This window comes from Zeus faber, assembly GCF_960531495.2.
Source record: "Zeus faber genome assembly, chromosome: 8".
In the NCBI taxonomy this organism is placed as follows: domain Eukaryota; kingdom Metazoa; phylum Chordata; class Actinopteri; order Zeiformes; family Zeidae; genus Zeus; species Zeus faber.
The window spans coordinates 12,549,873-12,572,051 of record NC_137195.1 but is presented as its reverse complement, the minus strand read 5'-3'; the positions used below and the strand labels follow the sequence as shown (position 1 = coordinate 12,572,051).

General features: G+C 44.9%; 2 protein-coding genes across 2 annotated transcripts in view; one reads left to right on the top strand and one right to left on the bottom strand.

Annotated features, from left to right (window-relative positions):
* Positions 1-728: 728 nt before the first annotated feature.
* gtpbp10 (GTP-binding protein 10 (putative)) lies at positions 729-5,664 on the top strand. Its single transcript, XM_080005149.1, has 10 exons — positions 729-826; positions 1,325-1,518; positions 1,630-1,721; positions 1,965-2,109; positions 2,281-2,354; positions 2,510-2,562; positions 2,682-2,789; positions 2,969-3,046; positions 3,493-3,616; positions 3,800-5,664. The coding sequence occupies exons 1-10, from the start codon at positions 779-781 to the stop codon at positions 4,033-4,035; spliced, it is 1,152 nt and encodes a 383-aa protein (XP_079861275.1). The 5' UTR covers positions 729-778; the 3' UTR covers positions 4,036-5,664.
* A 1,766-nt stretch (positions 5,665-7,430) lies between these two features.
* The window catches only part of adam22 (ADAM metallopeptidase domain 22), a gene marked incomplete at its 5' end in the record, with an annotated part of 46,566 nt that continues 31,817 nt past the window's right edge, over positions 7,431-22,179 (bottom strand). Inside the window, 23 exons of the mRNA XM_080004733.1 lie at positions 7,431-7,557; positions 8,067-8,190; positions 10,101-10,190; positions 11,602-11,668; positions 11,760-11,860; positions 12,238-12,429; positions 12,977-13,030; positions 13,168-13,258; positions 14,152-14,263; positions 14,607-14,775; positions 14,881-15,000; positions 15,092-15,197; positions 15,293-15,356; positions 15,444-15,494; positions 15,611-15,688; positions 15,792-15,884; positions 16,168-16,239; positions 16,364-16,463; positions 20,182-20,233; positions 20,357-20,447; positions 20,673-20,757; positions 20,910-21,076; positions 22,013-22,084. Coding sequence (XP_079860859.1) covers positions 7,537-7,557; positions 8,067-8,190; positions 10,101-10,190; positions 11,602-11,668; positions 11,760-11,860; positions 12,238-12,429; positions 12,977-13,030; positions 13,168-13,258; positions 14,152-14,263; positions 14,607-14,775; positions 14,881-15,000; positions 15,092-15,197; positions 15,293-15,356; positions 15,444-15,494; positions 15,611-15,688; positions 15,792-15,884; positions 16,168-16,239; positions 16,364-16,463; positions 20,182-20,233; positions 20,357-20,447; positions 20,673-20,757; positions 20,910-21,076; positions 22,013-22,084 — 2,172 coding nt within the window. The 3' untranslated portion in view covers positions 7,431-7,536. The remainder of the gene's footprint in view (positions 7,558-8,066; positions 8,191-10,100; positions 10,191-11,601; positions 11,669-11,759; positions 11,861-12,237; positions 12,430-12,976; positions 13,031-13,167; positions 13,259-14,151; positions 14,264-14,606; positions 14,776-14,880; positions 15,001-15,091; positions 15,198-15,292; positions 15,357-15,443; positions 15,495-15,610; positions 15,689-15,791; positions 15,885-16,167; positions 16,240-16,363; positions 16,464-20,181; positions 20,234-20,356; positions 20,448-20,672; positions 20,758-20,909; positions 21,077-22,012; positions 22,085-22,179) is intronic.

Below are 22,179 nucleotides of genomic sequence, written 5' to 3'. Positions count from 1 at the left end.
ATGGATGGATGGATGGATGGATGGTTGGCTGGATGGATGGATGGATGGTTGGATGGATGGATGGATGGGTGGATGGATGGATGGATGGATGGTTGGATGGATGGGTGGATGGATGGATGGGTGGATGGATGGTTGGATGGATGGATGGATGGATGGATGGGTGGATGGATGGATGGATGGATGGATGGATGGATGGGTGGATGGATGGGTGGATGGATGGGTGGATGGATGGATGGATGGATGGGTGGATGGGTGGATGGATGGGTGGATGGATGGGTGGATGGACAGAGCTCATGAAGACCTATAATACCAACCATTTAATCCCCAAGCATTGTTAAGAAATCCTCCAAAAGCTGCAGAAACATGAGGCGCCAAATGTTTGCTCCTATCAAAATAGGAACCTTTTTTTCTGCAAGAAATGTTTGGCAGTCGTTAACAACAAAACGGCACCACGAGTAAACGCTGAAAAGGTAAATGACATGATCCTCAAAAAAAAAAAAAAAAAAACCGTAAAATGACCCTTTACATTTTTTTCCGTAATACGATCACGTCAATTATGCGGCTGCTTGTTGCCCCGCCCTTTCTGTGTATAAACCAATGAAGTAACAAAATCAGGGCAATGCGCTCTCTCCGTGTTATTTCATTGGTTGATACGGAGAAGGGGCGGGACATCGCCTTGTGCTTGTTAGTTTATTGGTTAATTCCTATCATCGCTTCCGCGTCCGCTCACAAACACATGTTACCGTTAGCTTGTTTGTTAGCAATATGAGAATAGTCCATGAGCTCACTGAACATGGTCTACCTTTGTAGGACTTGCTTTCGGAAGGTAAACAGCAAATCAGAGTGCGGTTGCAGTGATTCTATTTATTTATTTCTGCGTTTATTTATATGAATAACCTGTATGCAGCAAACGGGCAGCGTTGTGTCGTCTATCTGGTCGTAAGATGCCATTTCCACTATATTCAAGTGGAATTTAGTTCGCATTTTCTTCAAACTCTTCATCTCCACTCACACATTCGCCCTTACCAAAGGGGAAACGTCGGACAGTTGAAGGGTCATCACAACCCTGACAAAGGACTCTGCTGACGCCATCTGATGACGTCAACAGTGCAGGGCTATGATAGCGTCATCGGATGACGTCAACCGGTGATATCCTCTGTCAGGGCTATCGTCAGCACGAGGCGTAAACGTCAACTAAGATCTATTTGTAAAAATTAAAACCATCTCGATCCGACGTTCATCTTACATCTTACACTCAATATACATTGCCCTTGCTTTGGTCTTCTTGCTCTTAATCGCTTGTTTTTTTCCCTCCTTCCACCAGTATGGAAACTTTGTGGACAACCTTCGACTCTACGTCAGCGGAGGCAGCGGGGGCATGGGTTTGCCTCGCCTCGGGGGACAGGGGGGGAAAGGCGGAGATGTTTGGGTGGTGGCAAAAAAGGAGGTGACCCTGAAAAGAATGAAGGATAAATACCCCCAGAAACGCTTTGCGGGGGAAGTCGGCGCCAACAGCAGGTTTGTCTCTGCCTGCACTGTGGATGAAAAAACTATTTATATGTTGTTTTATTTGAGTGGAGCGAACAGTCGTTCGTCTGACGATCAGTGGGAATGTTCGCTCGTCAACAGGATCCAAGCTTTGAAGGGGGAAAAGGGCAAGGACCACGAACTTTACGCCCCCGTCGGTATCACTGTCACCACCGATGATGGCAAACTGATCGGTGAGTCAAAAATACGAAGGTCAAATCCCTGGTTCATTTTGAACAAGCAGACGTACAGCACTACATACTTTTTAACCTGGGCTTTTGGGAGTACATTTTGCTGGGAGTTTAACAGCAAGCGTATGGTTTTTAATGAAGGAATGATTGCCCTACCTTGATTCATCCTCTTTCTTTATACCTTCTCATATTTGCATCCTTTGTCTCTTTCCCCATCCAAATGTTTTTGTCGCCCTCCTCCATAAGGTGAACTGAACGTGGATGGTGATCGTGTGCTGGTTGCAAAGGGTGGACACGGAGGGGCCGGTTTCTCTGGCTTCCACCCCTCAAAAGGCCAGAGCAAACATATCCGACTGGACCTCAAGCTCATCTCTGATTTCGGACTGGTGGGGTGAGAATAGTTGAAATATCTGTTTTTTTGTTGCTGGTTTTTTTTCTAACCATATCTGATAGCTAGATGGAGACGGATCACTCAGGGGGAGGCCGGTCCTATCTATTTCATACATTAACATATGAAAACTTATGCAAAACATCATTTGTTGTTTATTTGTGTTACCTTCAGGTTCCCCAACGCTGGAAAGTCCTCTCTGCTGAGCGCCACATCTCATGCAACTCCCCAGATTGCAAGCTATGCCTGTGAGTGACCAACATGCATACATATATGTATGTATATATATATATATATATATATACACACACATACATACATACATACATACATACATACATACATACCTCCTGATAGTTTCAGTTCTTTCCTTTTTGTAATTGACCAAATCTTTTTACAACAGTTACAACTTTGAGGCCACAGATTGGTAAACTGGTGTATGAGGATCACAAGCAGGTACGTTACTGCAGATTAGACGGCGGAATACTTTCTGAATGTTCTGTTTTGTGTGTTGCATTCTTACGTCATTGCTTTGACCCGTACTCTTTACGTGACGCACTGCTTGTAAATCGTAGATCTCTGTTGCCGACCTCCCCGGCCTGATTGAGGGAGCTCATCTGAATAAAGGAATGGGCCACAAGTTCCTTAAGCACGTGGAAAGAACCAAGCAGCTGATGTTTGTGGTAAGTAAAAGTAGAAGTCATAGAAAAGGGTTAAATGAGTTGCAGAAAGCATTAGCTGTATCCATAACAGAGCAGGTTTTATTATTTTACATATAAGTTGCGTATGTGTAAACTATTTGGCACTTTAAGATATTGTGAGTGTGATATTCATTGACAATGTCTCTCCGCTTTTGCTGTAGGTTGACATTAACGGGTTCCAGCTGGCGAGTAAAACACCGTTCAGGTCGGCTTTTGAAGCTGTGCAACTTCTGACAAAGGTAGGAGGAGGACTGTGGTGGAGGGATCCTCTTGACAAACTCGGTCATTTCCTACTTCAGATTTACAAATGCCCATTCATCTCTACTTACGTTGATAGTTTATATTTGCGTTCTCATGACCTAGCTTGATGTTCACGATCCGAGTTCTATTCCAAATTCCACTTTATATGAAAGGTGCATTCCTAAAATGGCCGGCTGCGTTCTGGGCGCGGCCCAAAATATCGGGGATGGGTTCCGTACATGACAATGTACGAAAACCTGACCCACTCTCCCTCCTAAGAAAACTCAGAAGGACTTTGTTTACAAGAACACAGAAGTGCAATCTTGAGTACTTGGTATTGTCATTTTTTTCACGCTGCTCGAATACTCTCGGCCATCCTTCAGTAACTTTCATCCATCTTTTATTTTCCTTGTGAATCTCTGTCGTCCTTCACTGCCTTCTCAAGGAGCTGGAGCTGTACAAGAAGGAGCTCCTTTCTAAGCAAACTCTGCTGGTTGTGAACAAGATGGATCTTCCCGATGCTGACGACAAGCTGTCAGAGCTGCAGGAGCAGCTTCAGAACCCACACGGTAATTTGTATTTTCAAAACCACCGTTTTATAATGGAATGCTTTGATTATTCAACTACTGCTAGACAGGGTCAATTCAATGTAAAAAGAAATCCAATAGGGCACTGGGCCGATGTTGGTCGCAGTCTTGAGTTTTTGTAAGGTTCATCAATTATATTCTTGCCCTTGCGCTCATGCCCTGCAGCGTTCTCCCACCTGCTTCCCGAAGACATGATCCCTAAGAAAAACATGACTTTCAGAGAGGTGGTCCCCGTCTCTGCCCTCACTGGATTTGGTATCGAGCATCTAAAACGCTGCATCCGCAAAACAGTCGACGACGATGCAGCCGAAGAAACAGAGACGTTCCGTCAAGATCGTCTGCAGACTCTGCGACGGACTATGAGCTCCACTCCTGTTTGGGGCCATGGACCTCAACACTGAGTTAGGACTTTCTATAATCACTGGAATAAATACATGACAACAGAACCTCCTGGGTTGTTTTGGGACAGGGAGGTGGCATGTAGCGATAACGGTAAAGGTTGTTTTTTTTTATTCATTGTAAACCAGAGCATGTTTATGCCTTAGTTATATAAAATGCAGCCAAGGTTTTTCGGGGAAGCAGTGACAGCCTGTTAACAAGGTTAGCTGTGTGTGGTATTCTCAAGGGTTCTTTATGGTAATTTAAAGTTCTGCGCAACAGCACTAGTCTTTGTAGCAGCCGAAACATAGAATGAAGATTATGTAAATCAAGGCAGGTGAGGACGGCCATTCAGGCAAGAGGTACATTGGGATCAAACAAATATTTTCAGCTTTTTTAAGTTATTATTATTATTATTATTATTATTTTAAAGATGTCATTTCCTGGGATTCAGTCGTGAATCTCTTGTCATTTAAACCATTACACACATCAATTAAACTTAAGAGATACTCCGATGTACAAGGACATGTTGATGAAAGTTTTATTTTATATTAAATATATTACAATACTGAATGACTAAGAGAAAAAAAAATATGGGCATTGATTTTGTTGCCTTATCAGTCTATGTATAGCAAAAAAAAAGGAAAACAAACCAGTTTATAGCGAGAGTTAAAACCCAAATAAACCTCTTGAATCTTGAGTCACATCAAGGGGTAGTTAAGGTTCCTGGAGTTGAATGCCTATATGCTCATTAAATGGTTGAGACTTGGGGGGGGCACTGAGGAGCCTCTTCAAGGGCCACAGAAGGATGGTGGATGTGCTCCAGTATAATAATACATTCAAGTCTCCTGGCCACTGCTTAGGTCTCAGTTTGGGGCAGGGGGTTAAATCAATGTAGTCCTGATAAGTCTCTGTCAGTACAGCCATGAAGGCAGGTGGATGCAGCTTGGTCGACTTAGTGCCACAATATAGAAGCCCCAAAACTCCCCTACTCCAGCATAGTGTATGGAATATCCACAATGTTTGTAAGACAATGTCAGTGACAACTAGACAAATGTGTGTTGAAAGTATTGCTTGAGCATTCATAAGTGTTTGCTTTCCAAAAACTCAGATACACCAGAACACTAATGGACACAGACTGATAATTCAAAACCGTAAAGAAAGCTCTTGCAGCAGAAAAAAACAAACAAAAAAGGCAAGTTAAGAGCCTGTCAGCACAGATTTCGATCAATGTTACACTCCATGCTGCTATAGCTGTGTCCTATCCTCATATTATAGAAAACATACAGATCAGCACATGCTAGAGTAATGACCCCTTGGGACAAAGCCAAGAATAGAGTTTTTAAAAACTAAAATAATCCAGTAGGTCTGCCGTTCAAATTCATTGATGCAAACATGTACAATAATGCACTTCATTGAATTACCATTTGAATATTTGCTGTACATAATGTTGAAGGGGGGGGGGGGGGTGAACATTATAAAGGTATAAGAGATTTAAAAAAGATACCTGTCACTCCGTAACATTGTCAATCCAGTACTGTGATGCTCTCGTCTAGACAGTCCACGGTGCACACAAACTAAAAGCTGTCAGTGCCCACATTCAATAAAATAAGAAAACACTAAACAAAAGCACAAAAGGCCTTAAGACAGAAACAATTTATACATGTGACTTGTTGCGTAAAACTGACATTCTAAAAATGGACCTGACATCAGCCGCTCACCCCCCCCCCAAAAAAAAAAAACCCCACAAAAGTAGCCTACCAAAGTCTGCATTGTTTAAGAGAACCCACTTTTTGATTTCTAAGCAAATTCAAGCCTTGTGAGATCCCCCGACTGCCTGCCTTGAAGTACCTGGAGCTGACCATCCATAACCAGGTAAAAGTCAGCGTACTCTGTGGCGTTAAAACCTTAATAAGACGCAATAAAGTAAGCGGCAATAAAGAAACGTCTTTCAATGCCATGCCTCTTTTCCCAAATATAGTCTCACGATTCACCTACCAGAAAACCAACCTCGTCACTCCCCTCTGTCTTCGTAAAAGCTCAAGTAGCAAGCACTATACAGCATATTTCATCATTTACAAGGGTGAACATCTGAGTCAACAGAGCTAAATTCAAAATGCACATTTCTCATTAGATTTATTCTTAATAATTCCCATGTCATATTGTCACAACGGTCATATTTTAGTTGATCCGAGTGCCCCAATCACCGTATCGATCCCCATATTGTAAAGTCTTCGTTATGGCCTCACACATCCAGAAGTAGAATTAGAAGAAAAACAAACATCTTTACATTGACCACATGAGACTTGTGATTGAAATCACGAGGTGACGACTGAAATGTGGCCTTCACAACTACGACTACACCAAACACGTCTTTCCCTTCACTGCAGGAGGGGCATACTTATCTAATCGACTTAGTTTAAAAAATACTTTTTGACTAACCCACTCCGTAAACACTCTGTTAATGTGCAAGAATGAACATCCTTTGCTTTACTTGGACAATGATCACTGGATATGTGCCAATTAACACTTTTACATTCTGTTGTGGGTGGAGAAAGTAAAAAACAAAACAAAAACGGTCACAGTCACACGGGAAATGAGGCGTACAACAGGGTGGAAAACAGAAGCACAGGCGGCGGAAACGGAAAACAACGGGCCAACGGAGATCCGACTCCGTTTGGCACACAATACAGCATGAGGATTCGTGAGAGGAAACGACCCGATCTTATCCTCTGAAATAAAAAAAAAAAAAAAGTTTCCTCCTGTGTATTTAACTGTACATATTTACACGGTGGGATCAGATTGGGTCCATGTCACGGGATGAGCGCAGTAATCAGGAACACACTATGAATTCGTGATTGAAGCCTGCGGTGTAGTCGGGCCTTTCCTCACCGTTCCTTCTTCACGTCTTCTGTCCGGTTGGATAATAAGGTGGAGGTTGTTTCATAAACTTCGTTGTTCTCATGCATACAGTGTCGGTTTTGTTTACAGCAGTTTGCGTCCTTAACATCGAGCGACGCCACGCGGTTTTGTTGACCTCGTCCCGGCGCTGGCCCCCCAAAAACAAAAACTCGGGGCGCGAGTCCCCGGAGCGGCTATGGCTATAGGACGTGGGGAGAAAAGGAGGATGAGTTTTGAGGTTTTTTTTGGGCGGAGGGGTCAGGTGGGGTGAACTGGTGGGGATTCCAGTCCCGGGAGGAGGCCTGAGCACCCAGAAGCAGCCCGGTCGGGGGTCCGAGCTCCGGGGCCGGTCCGGGGGAGGGATGCCGAGATCGGAGCCCACGCGCCGCCTCGCCTTCCTCCCAGACGACCGGCTGTCGCCGTTTGAGCGGGAGTCCCGGGTTCGCCGGTCCCCGCATTCACTAATTCACGTAAGCTTGTGTCGGGTTTTTTCGTCGTCGCTCTCTCGCGTCTCCGTCTCTGTTGTGTAGTGTCAATTTAGTTTCACATTTGTTGAATCATTCATAGAAAATGAGAGAAACGTGTAGTTCTTTTTGCAGAGTGGAGGAGAGTTCTTGGTTGTGTTATATTGAAGTCTCCCACAGCTGCAGGAGGACACAAAAAGACAGTTGTCATGGTTATTACCTGCCCCGTCCTTCCCACTGCCCCATTAGCATGTGACCGTTTACTAATTATTTAGTGACATCTAACGTTCCTGACGTGGTATATTCTCGAGTTCATGGGCTCCCAACCTTTTTTGGGCCCCTGGCCCCTGGTTTGCCGCTTTCATTATTTTGGAGCCAGCAGCGCTAATTGTTTCAATTCCCATTTAGGCATGTAAGCAACAGATTGATTTCATACTGTATTTTCAACTCTGACACTCCATTTGAGGCAAATATTTTATGTGAATTTTAGTGACAGGCAATTTTTATTATATCATAGCGCATGGAGGGAGAGCTCCAAACAGATCATATTGAAATGTTTCCAACCAACCTATTTCACTAAAACATATCGGTGTTAGAAATGTCCTGCGACCCCAGTATACATTTCAAGTGACCCCCAAGTGGGGCCTCGAACCCCAAGTGTAAGAATCTCCGGAGGACGACCTCCTGACCTTGGCGCTCTGCCTGTTGTCTTTCCTCTGGTCGTCAGGCAGGGGGGGCATGGGGTAGGGGTATCTCCGGCTGGACGCAATGGACCCTGTGGAGGAAGTGGGAGACTTTGCGGGGGACAGCGTCCTGGGGGCGGGGGAGACAGGAAGACAGATCGATCAAATATGGCCTCTCCCCCCTTCTTCTGCTCGGCGTAGGATCGAGTTGACCAAAGAGATGCTTTTTTTCGATTTTGGATTCATCGGAATGGATTCGGGAATTTTCACCGAAGGTCTACGACTTTGATCAACATCCTCCACGGTCACAGTCTCGGAGAGAGAGGCCGTTCGTAAGAAAGACCTCGCTAGCCGATACTCTGATGATAAGTCGAGCTAGCTCGGCTTTTTAGGGACAGCCTCTCCCGTCGGTAACACGTAAACAGCGCCGGTCCGGGCTCGCCCTCGTCTCCCGACACTCACACCCACCGCCCTTCCACAACAGCGCCACACGCTCCCTGGGATGTACAGTAATGGATGACAGAGAAGCATGCTGTCACATTGTGCTGTCAGAATGAGCCTTGATGGAGTCTGGAGGGTGGGATCAGCCTGTGTGCGTGTGTGTGTGTGTGTGTGTTGACGGTGGTGAGTGTTATGAGGTGACGGGGTCAACAGACCAGACCGGGGCTGAGTGACACCAACCCAATCGAAGGGAGAGCACCCGTCGAGCACCAGCAGTGAGGGCGGTGTCCTTGGAGAGGGGACACACCGATAAGAGGAGTCAAAACTATTCAGGCCCTTCAATTAACCCTCTGGAGTCTTGGCAAAGGCAGCCATCTTCTAACCCGCGATGCATGGTACAATATAATAATAATAATATTAATAATAATAATAATAATAATTATTATTATTACTATAATAATAATACGTCTGATTTATCATTTTGTCAATTCCATAGAGATTAAGTAAATCACGCGATAACCGAGGAGTCAGCTTTTTTGACAGATTTTTTCCCCCACTATTGTTTTCATCTCAACAAATGGCAGTTATGACTAAACTTTGACACCACCGGATTTTATGCACAGCAATTTAAATTTAAATCCGCGTGATAAAATCTCAGCGACGGTTCCACTTACAGACACAAATGTGGTATAACTGTGACATCAAAGGGTTAATAAAAGCATAATATCCCTTTGTGGGAGTAAGGGTGAGAAGGTGTTTTTTTTGACAAGAGGAAGGTCTATAGATTATTATTATCATTATTATTGTTGTTGCAATCTTAAATTTGCAGAAGTAAACACTGGGTGAATTGATAATGTGTTTAAAAAAACAGCTTTCCTGTCAAATCTGCGCTAAGAGAAACATGTTTTGTTTTGCTCGATGCGATCATCTATAGACCTTGGACAAGATCAGAGTACTGGCCTAAGCACAGTGATGATGTCGGTACACAACACAGAACATCACAGCGGCCAGAGAGGGACGTGGGGTTATTAGGGGCAAGCAAAATGACACACATATACACACACACACACACACATAGTAGAGACATTTAACATGCAGAGACAACAAGAGGGTGCTGCGGTAGTAAAGGAGGAAGTAAGGAAAAAAAATCATTAAAATATTGATACAAATATTAAAACTCAATGTCTTACCATAAATAATAAATGTTTTTTGTCTATCACTTAAAAAAAACCCTTTTCACTAGTATCAGTAGACGGTGAACCATAGGAAAGAAAAAAATAAAATAAAATAAAAACGCAGAAAAGAAAATTAGAAAAAAATAAAATAAAAATAAAAATAATACACCAAAAATAAGACAACAAGGGAGAACGATGGACAAAACCCGTCCGACGTCTACGTCTATCATTACATGGAGCAGTCTTTTTTTTTTTTTTTTTAATGCTCCACACACCGAGACGCCCCTTTAACCAGTCAGAGGAAAAAACAAAGGCCGGGAGCTGCCTGCACCTCACGTCTCTTGACCAAACCATAATTAAAAACCAAAGGTGAGAAGGCCGACAACAAGCGAGTGGGATGTAGCACATGATCTGATGGAAATACCTAATGTAAGGTCCTTGAGTGTTTCTATTCACATCTTCTACCCATTTAGTTACATCATAATGCTCAGTTTTGGAGCGAGGGGTTAAATACCTGTGGGAGGTGGAGTGATGGACACAACACAGGGAGAGGAAGAAAGAGAGGAGGAGGAGGACGGGGTGGGGTGGGGGGGGTGGAGGGGTGTAAACCACAGATAATTCCACAAGTATTAAGCAGGGAGTGGAGGAAGGGGAGATACTTTAAGGAGGAGAGCAAGAAAACCACAGATAATTCCACAAGTATTAAGCAGGAAGTGGAGGAAGAGAAGATATTTTAGGAGGAGAGCAAGAGAAAGAGCAAAGACATCCTGAACAAACAACCAAGATGCGACTGAGAAAATGAGGAGACGGTGGACAGGCCTGTGCAGTGTTAGATGGAGATAGCGCTATGGACGTCATGGCAACCGCGATGTCCGCAACGGGGCCCCGGTTGCATGTGGCCTGCATGTCACAACGTTGCCGAGCGGCTCAATCTCATGCTTGCAATGAGCCTTGCGGCACTCTGCGGGCAGCCTCGCACGCCAAGACCTTCGAACACCACCGGGCAGCCGAGGGCCCGCGGCGTCGGGTCCCACATTCACAAGCAAACGCAGGAGCTTAAAAGGAATAGTTTGGATGTTTCAAAGTTTATCCTCGTTTTACGACCACCCCTCATGTAATACGCAGGTACAGTAGGTTCCACCCCCGCCCCCCAGAGGTCCAGCCTCTTCTCCACACTGGATGCACGGCTCCGTTCCTCCTACACAGGCTCAATGCAATGGGACGGGGGACAAATCCATGACCTGCGTTCGGCGCAAACAACCCACTCCATATAACTCCCGAAAACTGCCGAAAACCTGGAGTGAGTTTTTGCACCAAATGCAGGTTGTGGATTTGTCCCCCCGTGACTTACACTGATCTCCTGACGGGAGTATGGAGCTGCACGTCCAGTGTGGAGCAATGGCCGGACTGCTGCTGCTGGGGAATGAAAGCAAACCTGTATATCACATGAGGGGTGAGTATGAAACAGGGATACGCATAAAAAAAATACAAACTATTCCTCTACATTGTTGTTTAACCTTTTTATCTTTGTCTTTTTGCCTGTGTAGTGGGTAGCGACAGTCCTACTGAGTTTCTAGTTGGGTGCGAGTCCTCAAGGCCAAAGTGGGTGCAGGTTCGGGTCCTGCCTGTGTTTAAGTGCGTATGCCTGTTTGAAATTGCGTTTCAATGCCTTTATCTGTTTTTATTTCTATGCTTTTATTCTTCTTTGCTTTTAAATGTGGTATTTTATGCCTTCTACTTGCCCTTGTGTATGGAATGTACAAATAAACTTGCCGGGCCTTTTATCTATAAACTCTGGGAACAGTGTAATAGAAAACACGTTTTTGTTTTTTTGTAATTGAATCTATGGAGCTCTTCACTTCGGCTCGTCACTTCTTCTGATCAAGGCGTCTGAGTGACGAACGTTCTCAATGGAGACCACTCACTCTGTGGAGTTGGAGCGCGCACGGAACTTCTTTCCTTTCTGCTTCTTACGGTTCCCGCTCAGGTGTCCTAGAGAACAGGAGAACGAGAATTTACTCCAAAAACACACATCCACTACATTTCATTATGGAGTTTTACCGTTCCCCCAGCGACGCTTTACCTTGCCAAGAGTTGCTTCTCGGTCGGCCATTTTCGCAGATGTCAGAGATGTGCTTGGCATCTGGTATTCTCTCACTCCAGGAATGGGAGAGGCCGTTAGATCTGCTCACAAAAAAATGATCATGGCATCGCAAACACTGGGAGGTTAAAGGTAAGACAATATCGCACTTAGTCAACTGCTCAGGGATACGTTTATAGGTTTTTTCAACACAGGCTTCAAATATTAAACTGTAATTAAATATTAAATTATTATAATTTATAACTGGGTTGTCCCGGTCCTGTTGTGAAAGTGATGAAGAGGGGAAGGCCCCGGACAAGAGAACCGAATTGGAGACGGATGGAAACAGCAGTCCTACACAGCAGTATAATAAATACGGTGAGGCCAGAGAGCAACGGTGACACCACGCGTAACGCACACACACACACACACACACACACACACACACCGGCAACGAAATTGAATGGATGAGATGGCAAACCTGAACATAAAGAGTGAGATGTTCTGAGGGATGGAGGAGGTGAAGGACAGAGTGCAAATATGCAGGTGGGACAGGCAGGCGGACCTTTTCTTGGAACTGCAGCCCGAGTTGGTGCTGACACCAGGGGGCATGTCGCTGTAGAAGGAATCTGCATCGCCAGGTTTCTTTACATAGTCCCCTGGTGGCATTTGCCTGGAAACGCAGAAATATGTATAACCCACCCAAAGATAATAACATAGTCAAGATGATAAAACAATCCCATTTGAGCCAATCACGATCATTTTGCAAAGTCGCTGGATCCTATAATGACAGGTTTTTATATAAATATCAAAGGAATTTTCAACCAATGTTAGAATTGTCAAGATAAATAGAACGTCTGGGAGATGTTTTTCCATCAGTTGGGTTGAGGTCAATCATAATAAACTGTCAACCCACATTTTTATGTTCTGATGTCCAATGTCGAAAAAAAAACGTCTCTTCTTCATAAGGTGGCTGTCTTTCATTAAGACTATTACAGCCTTGAACTATCATAGCGGAATTAAATTAAAAAAGACAATTAAATAGTTAATAACAATTATTGTGTGATAATTATTGGCAACTAAAATTCCCAAAGCCCATATCATCACAATTACTATGTTTTAATCTAATAACACAATCACTTTCTTCCTCTTTTATTCGTGCATCCCAAAAAAACGAAAAAGACATGCAGATGAAAAGTAGCGTCGTGACGTCGACAAACCGGCAAAATCTTCGGTGGACTTCCGATTCGACATATCGCTTCTGCCTGTAGCTCCTGTGGAAGAAATAAAACCCTTTTTTTTTTTTTTTGTTGTTTTTTTTTTTTTACTGAGAGAGCACGGGCGGTCGACCCGTCTCCCGCATGAGCTCCATAAAAAAACCACCAGGCGCGGACGGCGTAAGGACACTCACTTGTAGCGCCAGGCGGTGACGGCCAGGATGAGGGCGAGGAAGAGGACGGAGCCCGCGATGGCCCAGATGATGATGTTGGTGCTGGAGATACCTGAGAGAGGGGGAGGGGCGGGGAGGGGGCGGGGGTGGTTGGGGGAGAGAAAAAAGGAGAGGAGCGCGTTCAGGGCACAGGCCTCGGTCTCCCGGGAAAAAAAAAAAAAGAGGTAACGCTGGACACACAGGAAACGCACACACACGACACACGTCACTGCAGCAGCACAGACAGAACACGGCACATTGAGGAGGAAACGTTCGATATTAGAGCAAAGGGCAAAAACAAACAAACGAAACGGGCGGCTGTTTGCGCCGCCCTTCGTCACGTCACCCTGGGGAACTTAAAATGTGCAGTAAGTTCCCGCCGGTGAAAACCAGATCACTGATGTTTGTCCAGTCTTTACCTCGTCGTGGGGTAAAACACTAACACACAGTTGTTTTCAGGTGAATGGAAAATTTGGGCGGGGGTAGGAAAAAAAAAAAAAAAAAAAGGTAGAGGCGGGACAGGAAATGACGATCAAGGACACGACAAAAGCACAACAAAGAGGAACTCAAATCTGACCTCAAATCACTCCGTCAAAGACATGAGCCTGTTGACAAAGAATGAGTGTGAACATAATGGCGAACGAAAATAACGACGTGCATGGTTCAGTGAATGCAAAGAGAGAGGCTCGTGAACAATCCATTTGAAGAAAGGAATAAAAACAAATGAAAAAAATATAAAAAATCCGAAACCGCCCGGACCTTTACGACCGAACGTTTTGTTTTTGGTGGGATATCAAAGGGGAGGGGAAGTGGAGCTGAGCAGTCGTGGGTGGACAGAAAAAAGAGACGGGAAGCGAGAGATGTGTATTTTGTGAGAGAGGAAGTTGGAAAAAGGAAAGGGTGATTAAATAAAAAAGAGGGTCTGGGAGGAGGTGGAGGAAGGATGAGCGGCGACCGTAGCTCTACCTGAGGCGGAAGCCGTGGGTCCCACCACCAGGTTGCTGTGAGAGGACGTGGAGTTGCAGTCTTCCCCCGCCCAGCCCAGGTCACACACACACTTCAGCTCGTTGCTGCAAACCTGGGAAGGATCAAGAGTTTGAGGGGAGGCGGCCGTGGACAGTTTGGGTGATGATATCAATGCTTCCCGACAGGTTTTTTTTTTTTATTTTGCGTTGCAGAGAGAAGGTGTGGCTCAGCAGCGCCATCTACTGGTGGAAATCGGCACCAAGTGTGCAGGGAGGGTGCTGATGTAGATTAGTATTTTAGTGGCTCTTTTAGTCAGAATTTAAAAAAAAAAAAAAGTTGCACTATGAATTATAAAAGTATGTTTTTTAGTGTTTAGCATTTACTCTTCAATATGCATCCAATATGCAACCACATTTCCGAGGCGGTATGTTGGTATCTGGTGTGTCTGCATTTACCCCATGTCCGGCGCAAATGCTCTTCTCTGTGGTTCCGGGGCAGGTGCTGAAGTTGAACTGCTGGATGGGGAGACACTTGTGATTGAAGCAGATCCTGTCCGTGCCACAGGCCGTCCCGTCCTCCACGTAGCCCAGGTCGGTGTCGCCGTCAATCACCACATGGCCGCCGCTGCCGCCGCAAACACAGCACAGTCAGTCCAACGGCGGCAACCCAAACGCTGCCCGGCGTCGGGTCGGCGTCCGACCGTAATACCGAGGGGGCCCACTACAGTACCTGCAGTCCAGAGAGGCGCTGTGCTGGGCCACAGAGAAGGACGACAGCCCCCCCTGCAGCTCCCCCAGCCGCGGGGCCGGCGAGATGTTGGAGCACAGCAGATACCCGCAGTTCACATCCCTGGAACACAAACACAGAGCGGAATTCACTCGGGGGTCCGCAGGCCGGGAAACTAGGAAGGTGCCGGGTGGGGCGGGTCGAAAGGGCTTACTGCTTGTTACACTGAATCCAGGTCTCCTTGTCCTTCCCGCAGTTCCCCTTCTCCGTACCCTCGATGTTGAGCTTCTCGTAGCAGAACTTATCGGCGGCCGTGGCCTCTGAGGGAGACGAGACAGGGCGTTGCGTTGACATATATACAGTCCTGAGGGTCTCGACGAGGTTACCCCGAAAGAAACAACAACGCTGCACTTACTCTCTCCCCAAATGTACTTGCACTGTCTGTCTTTGGTTTTACACCTCCCGTTGAAGCAGCGGCCCTGTGGAATGACAGGTAGCTCCGTCATGCTCAGAGCGGGGGCTAAAGCTTTCAGTCAACGGCACAACGCAACATTTTACTCACTCACCTGGTCCTTTTCACAGGTGTAGCCGTCCATCTTGTGCACGTTTGGCGGACACTGCAGTAAACACGGGATTTCAGGGGCGTGTCGGAGACGGCGACGTACATCTCTCATGCTGACACTGGGATATTGTCTTAAGTTATGAAATCCATTGAGCTGCGGGGGTCCCTTACCTGGCTTGAGTTTCCTGTGCAGTTCTCTGGGATGTCACAGTCATTAACCGCCTCTCTGCACACCACACCCAACTCCATCTACGTTTAACCCCAAATAGAGTACACTATCATTTAGAATACATTACTATCATGTATTGTAAAGGACTGGGTGTGTGGAGCTGTTTATTTGATATGGTGGTACCTGGCAGTTGTTGCAGCAAAGTCCGTTACTACACTTGGAGCCCTGGGTCAGGGTGCATCGTTTGCAGCAGTTCTCCCCTTCTCTTGCACATTCCTACGGGATGGAGTGACAGAAAATTAAAAAAGTTCAAGTTCAAGTTCAAGTTCAAAAAGTAATATATTTTTAAAATTGAATTAAAAGTTAAATGAAAAAAACTTCTCAATCTCTTCCTTAAAATATCTGTTGCGTGAGAAATTGAAAAGTATAATCCCTGAGCACAATCGTAAATAAAGGTTTTCAAATTCTGTCTCATAGATATTTCAAATTAAATTTTCATCACAACTGTCTAGTTTTCATAGGTACATTTCACATTTTATAAAAATCTTGTGTTACTCACCCCTGGGCTGCCACAATCACACTGCTCTCCTGGTTCCACAAATCCATTCCCGCATTCTGGGGGGTCCAAGAGCTAAAGGAAAAAAAACACAGAAAGATTGATATAAATCAACACAAATGAACAGAGCGCGTGTGTGTGTCTGTGTGTGTGTGTGTGTGTGTGTGTGTGTGCGTGCATGCGTGCGTGCGTGTCACACCTTCAGGGGTTTGTTGAACAGACAGGCTCCTCCACCGCTGTTCAGGAAGTTGTAGTATTCCTCCACATTGCAATCGGAGAACCTCTTGGGCAGGTAGAAGCTGTTAACAGGAGAGCAAGTGCCTTTATCACATAAAAACCTACGCGACAAGACATTTAGTGTGCAATTACAGATCGCATTTACACAAAGCATTAGATTAAAAAAAGTTTCCGTTTTTTTTCTTCCATGCCTTCAACTTAGAATCAAATTACCCACTGATATTTACATTCTTGACAGTTTCTCTTATAACGGGAGACATCAAAGTAAGGCATTCCATCATTTATGCACCATACTCACAGTTAAGAGGAGCTTCTTACTATAAGTTCAGGGCAGAAGTAAAGTGCTACGACTTGGGGGTTTGTATGGATATGTGCTTGTGATTCAAATGTAGTCGGGAATTCTGCTGATTCCATCTCCCAGGAATGAACATGAATATTGTGGATGGCAGAATGGTGAACTGTTATTGCATTATTACTAAACATATTTCTAAAATGATCTAGAAATGATATTACATAAAATGATATGTATATTACATTATATACAATTATATAAATATTATTTTATATACAATTGTATAAATATTATTTTATATACAATCATTTAAATATTATTTTATATTAAATTTTATATATATATTAGACTTTGAATGTTAAAAAACAAAGGTCTGCTGTAATTTATCATCCCCCCAAAGCAGGAGTATAATAATAAGGATATATATAATAATTTTGACCTCTGATACAGAAAAATTAACAAGAAAGGCAACATCTGAAACCTATTTGTGCACACTGGGGGAGCATGTTTCAATCAAACATCCAGAGGGGAAGCTGATCCTCTGTTCCAGCTCCAGTGCTGATTGGACAGTGACAGTGACGAAGCATCTCCAGTATAACAGTAACTGAACTAATTAAATGTTATCTTATCTTAATGTTTGGAAGAGAGAAACAATGCAATAACAAGCAGACTCACTTAGAGCTCTGCTAAAAAGAGTGAGCAGCTATGAAAACGATTCTTTACTGCAACGTGGCTAAAGATCCATTCTATCAGAAGATGGCGGCGATGCTTTAATGATGCAGGGAGTACACTACGATATTCACTGAGGATTTCCTGAAATCCAAGGTTCACTCCATTCAATTTGCTTTAATTGTGTCAAAGATTGTCAAAAATCTTGTAGTGTTTACATCCCCAAACCATTATTGAGAATAAAGGATTAAATGAAGGCAAGTGTGCTAAAATGAAAAAGTGGTCACAAGAAAATACATTATGAAATCTTTAGATATTACCATGTAGGTTATTCATCATCCATCATATACAGTTGTGTACAGTAGAACAGAACAAGGTAAATATACACAAACAGTCAACAGTGTATATGTATTTTAAAAGTTGAGGTAAAAAGCTTAAGCTTTATTCATGTTTGCAGTAGTAGTAGTAGTAGTATATGATTTTAACTATTTCAACTAAAGACTAAATATCAACGATAACAACCTTTAAAATACAATTTTTTTTCTGGTCCAACCATAAATAAAATTCAGCTTCCCAAAAGAACATTAAATTCGGAGCAAAAGAACAAAAACAAGGGCAAGGTGATGTGATAGATCAAAACTAAAACAACTTGAAAATCCTAACTTAACCTTCTAAAATGCTTCTATTGTTTATATGGTATCGTCCGTTTGCTCCAAGGACGGTGCCATCTGTCAAGTTCAGATCAGGTGCAGTTAGGATTTATTATGGCATGAAAAGCCCCAAAACACACCCAGACACATGCTCGCGAGCCGACAGAGGCGGACAGAATGGACGACGCACGCACACGCACACGCACACACACACACACACACACACACACACACACACACACAGAATCAGCAGCTTAACCCTGCGAAAAAAAAAGATCTGTGAATAATTTAGTTGATCATACATGCAACTGCTGAGAGAAAACAAAAACACCCATCAATGGGCATGACAGAGATTTGCTCATTGAATACAAGTGTCTGAAATACCATTGACTTCATTTGGAAATGGAGGTCAGGGCCACACAGGAGAGGGTGTCTGTCGTTATGGTTTCTGGCCCCGTCATATCCGAAAACTATGTTTACTTAAATATTCAAATAGGAAAAGGATCCGGACAAGGCGTGCTACAGGGGACTGCGCTGCTGCTAGAGAATACGAGGCAGGAATATATTTGTCGGAGATGAGAATGACATTGCAGACTGTATCAATCGGTTTGAGATGGAAGATGACACGATGAGAGGATTTGTTTTTCTAATTTTCAAAAAGTCAGAAGTTCCCTGATAAATATTGAGGATAATCAATTCGGTAGTACATTGGGTTGTGGTCGATCAGCAGGTGATATCAGCTGAAAAAATTCTTGTGTGACAGTATCTGAATGCGTCACGAAAAATACAGTCTATGCACGGAGCGGAGACCCAGACTGTATTTGTTCAGATGAGATGAACTGGAGGAGATGCCGGAGCACAACAGGGCATTGAGCCACGGGGGGTCAAATGCTGTTGGGGGGGCGGGAAGGGGGGGAGTGGGAAAAGTTGTGGTGACTGACAACCCTTCCACGGCAGCCGGTCGGTTCAAACAGCATGATCAGCATTCTAGCCAAGCTTCTGCTCACCTGCTGTCCCATTTGGGATTCAGGGGGAAGAGGTATTTAGGAAAGAAAATGTGAACACACACCCTCCTGGAGCAGCACACACACACACACACATTGAATACAACACACCATGAATAGAGACGCATCCGTACACACACAGGCACACGCGCGCGCACACACACACACACACACACACAACATGACGAGCTGCATCCGTACACACACACACACACACACACAGATACACTGGCATATTGGAAAGGAATCTTGTAGATTTACACACACACACACACACACACACACACACACACACACACACACACACACACACACACACACACACACACACACACACACACACACACACACACACGATTTTAATTCAACCAAAGGTGTGATTTCGGCATCAAACTGCAGGTGGAAACAACAGCTCGGTTGGTTCTACGTGGTCTGACATCAGCAAGCGTTGGAATACATTACATAACACACTGACGCTGATACAAGCACAGTGAATACAAGTCAATATGGAACAAACGACACTTGGCACAAATTGACACCTGCTGGTTACATATAGAACTACAAAAACATTCTAATCAGGGATTTTTGTTTATATATTTAGGATAAGTCATATAAAATGAGATATAATATGAATGGTCCCTTTTATTTAGGAATCAATTTGCCTCATTGAACAGTTTTGTCATGCATACAGTCGTGTTTAGTCATCAATGGCTGGGTGACTCTTGTCTATCTAATATTGATCGGCAGAAGCCTTCATGCCAAATTTACCATTTCAAAAATTAAAAACACTTGAGTGCTGAACTACAATAAATAAATTTCAGGCTCCTGTACGCCCGCGGTGATGGAACGGCTGTGGAGTCGGTACAACTTTATGCTCTGTCGGGGACACGGCAGCATTGAACCAAATTTAATATTCTCATCGTCTAAGGGTTAAGGTTCACGATAGTGCCGGAAGAAAAAAAAAAAAAAAAAAAAACACGACAATGCACCAAAGTTAACCCCTTGTTTTGAACGTATCAATATCGTTAGCCCCTCTTTATGATGATGAAGGTGAGACAGTTACTCGCGCCCAGAGAGAGACAACGAGGCCTACAACTCTGGACGCCAGATGCACGACAGAACATCAAAGACCGGACGGAGAAATAGTAATTTAGAAGAAGCTTACCCAACATCATCCATAATACAGCCTGACCAACGGTCGTCACACTTACACTCGCCTGCAAGAAAACAGACAAAACACATGATGAACGCTTCCAGGGGAGGAGCAAACTGTACGGTTCTCACGAGAGCCGGGAGGGAAAAAGAAAATACACAGAGGCTCCACCGAGGCCGGACACTACCGTTGAGAATCCTCTTCTTGTCCGAGAAGATTCCGACGTTCTGCCCCAGGGACTGGGCCAGAGTTATGGCCATCTCGTCTGTTTTGCCGTACTGAAAGCGGAGAGAGGGGGAGAGGGGGAGAGAGAGAGAGAGAGAGAGACAGTTGGAGCCGGAACCTCGTGCGCGAGCGATCGTTCCTCAATAAATGATTCAAGATTCAAGATTCAAGATTTGCATCCACTCTCATTTGTCCTCCACTTTGCAAATGCAAAGTGGAGGACAGGTGTACATCGAGTTTTCTGACGCGACGTGACGTGACGTGGTGGGGGGGTTTACCTCGTTGACGCCCCCTCCTTTAGTGAGGGAGCAAACTCCGCCCATATAGGAAGCCCCTCCCCAGCTGCTGTGGAAACGGTTCCCTCTGACGAAGAGAAAGAGAGGTCGTGATTTGAATGTGTTTTAACGAAAAATGTACTTTCCCGCGTGAGTTTCGCTGGTATTAGTACATAATATAATACAATAAATATAATATCAGTAAACATCTGTATATTTCCGGTGAGAACCTGCACTCACGAGAAGAGGTGGACCGAGTCGCACTTTTCCTTGATGAAGTCCCTGCGATACTTCATGAACTCCTTCAGGGTCACCATGGGGATGTCGTCAATGTTGAACCGGTTGTCGGCGGCCCACGTCTCCATGGCGACGAGGACGATGCGCGTGTTGAGCTGTTCCTTGAAGATCTGGGGGACGACAACATAGTTAAGCGAGCCCGCGTGGCCGCCCCAACGTCGGGGGCTTTTGAGGTCACAGCCGTCGGGCCGCCAGCGTTTTTTCCAAAACCCGTCCCGAGGAAGCGGAACCCACGACGGCACCCGCTCGACCGTTCAACCCCCCCGGACAGTCGCACGTCAGGGAGGCCAGACAACAACCGTCAACAAAGTTGTGCGGGCGTGTCTCTTGGAGTCCGCCGCGAGGACAAAATGGTAGAGTCAGGGATGCCGTTTCGTTTGACGAGATGGAAATCAATTAGGCCTCCGGGCCGGACAAACAGAAGAGGAAAAAGGTTGCGGCGGCAAAGTCTCGTTGGTTAAGCTGAACGGCGACCGTCTGCACACGAGCACAGTCAGACGGGACCGGGACCCGGTTCCGCCAGGAAGAGGCCGAGAGGTTTTTCGCTTACCGACTTGTACAGCTTGTCTGAAATATTCATATGGAACGTTACGCAGCCTCGCTATTTTTTACCGTTTCGGGTTCCCTCCGTAATCCCGTGTAGCCGGATCAATGCGCGCTTCCCATATCGCCGCGCGTTTTTGAAGGGCAAGACGACGCAGGCGTGACCCTTCTCCCGTGTCACCAGCCGATCATCTTACACCAACGACCCCGTCGCCCCTCGCTCGGCGGAAGCTACGGATAATGCTGCTTTGAGAAAAGATCTCGCGCCGCAGCTTATGCGCGGCCGGGATCAAACGGCCGGCGCGTTTCCGGAAACCACTCGGCGCCGAGATAATGGCGGAGCACGGCGGAACTACGCACCGCGGAGATTTTAACATATGAGCGAATGTGGCCGGCCAAATAAAAAAAAAAAAAAAAGAATCAGCGCGCACAAATTCCTGAGCTGCATTACTTTAAAGTGCTTATCGTGAGTGTCCCAAGAAGAGGATCGATATGGTTCTTACCATGTCAGCCATATTGACCACTGACTTCGCATAGTTATTTGTCTGCCCGACGGAGAGACGGTGCTTTTTATACTGAGGAGAGAGAAGAGGAGGAGGAAAGAAATGGAAACTTAGTTAGGATTTATAATATTATGATTATAGCATGAGAATTATCAACAATCTTTGAA

Coding starts and splice junctions, on each gene's coding strand:
- gtpbp10 (XM_080005149.1), top strand. CDS start 779: ATGAGCTCACTGAACATGGTCTACCTTTGTAGGACTTGCTTTCGGAAG. Junction 2,355..2,509: donor CCAGATTGCAAGCTATGCCT/GTGAGTGACCAA, acceptor TTTTTACAACAG/TTACAACTTTGAGGCCACAG. Junction 2,790..2,968: donor CCAAGCAGCTGATGTTTGTG/GTAAGTAAAAGT, acceptor CTTTTGCTGTAG/GTTGACATTAACGGGTTCCA.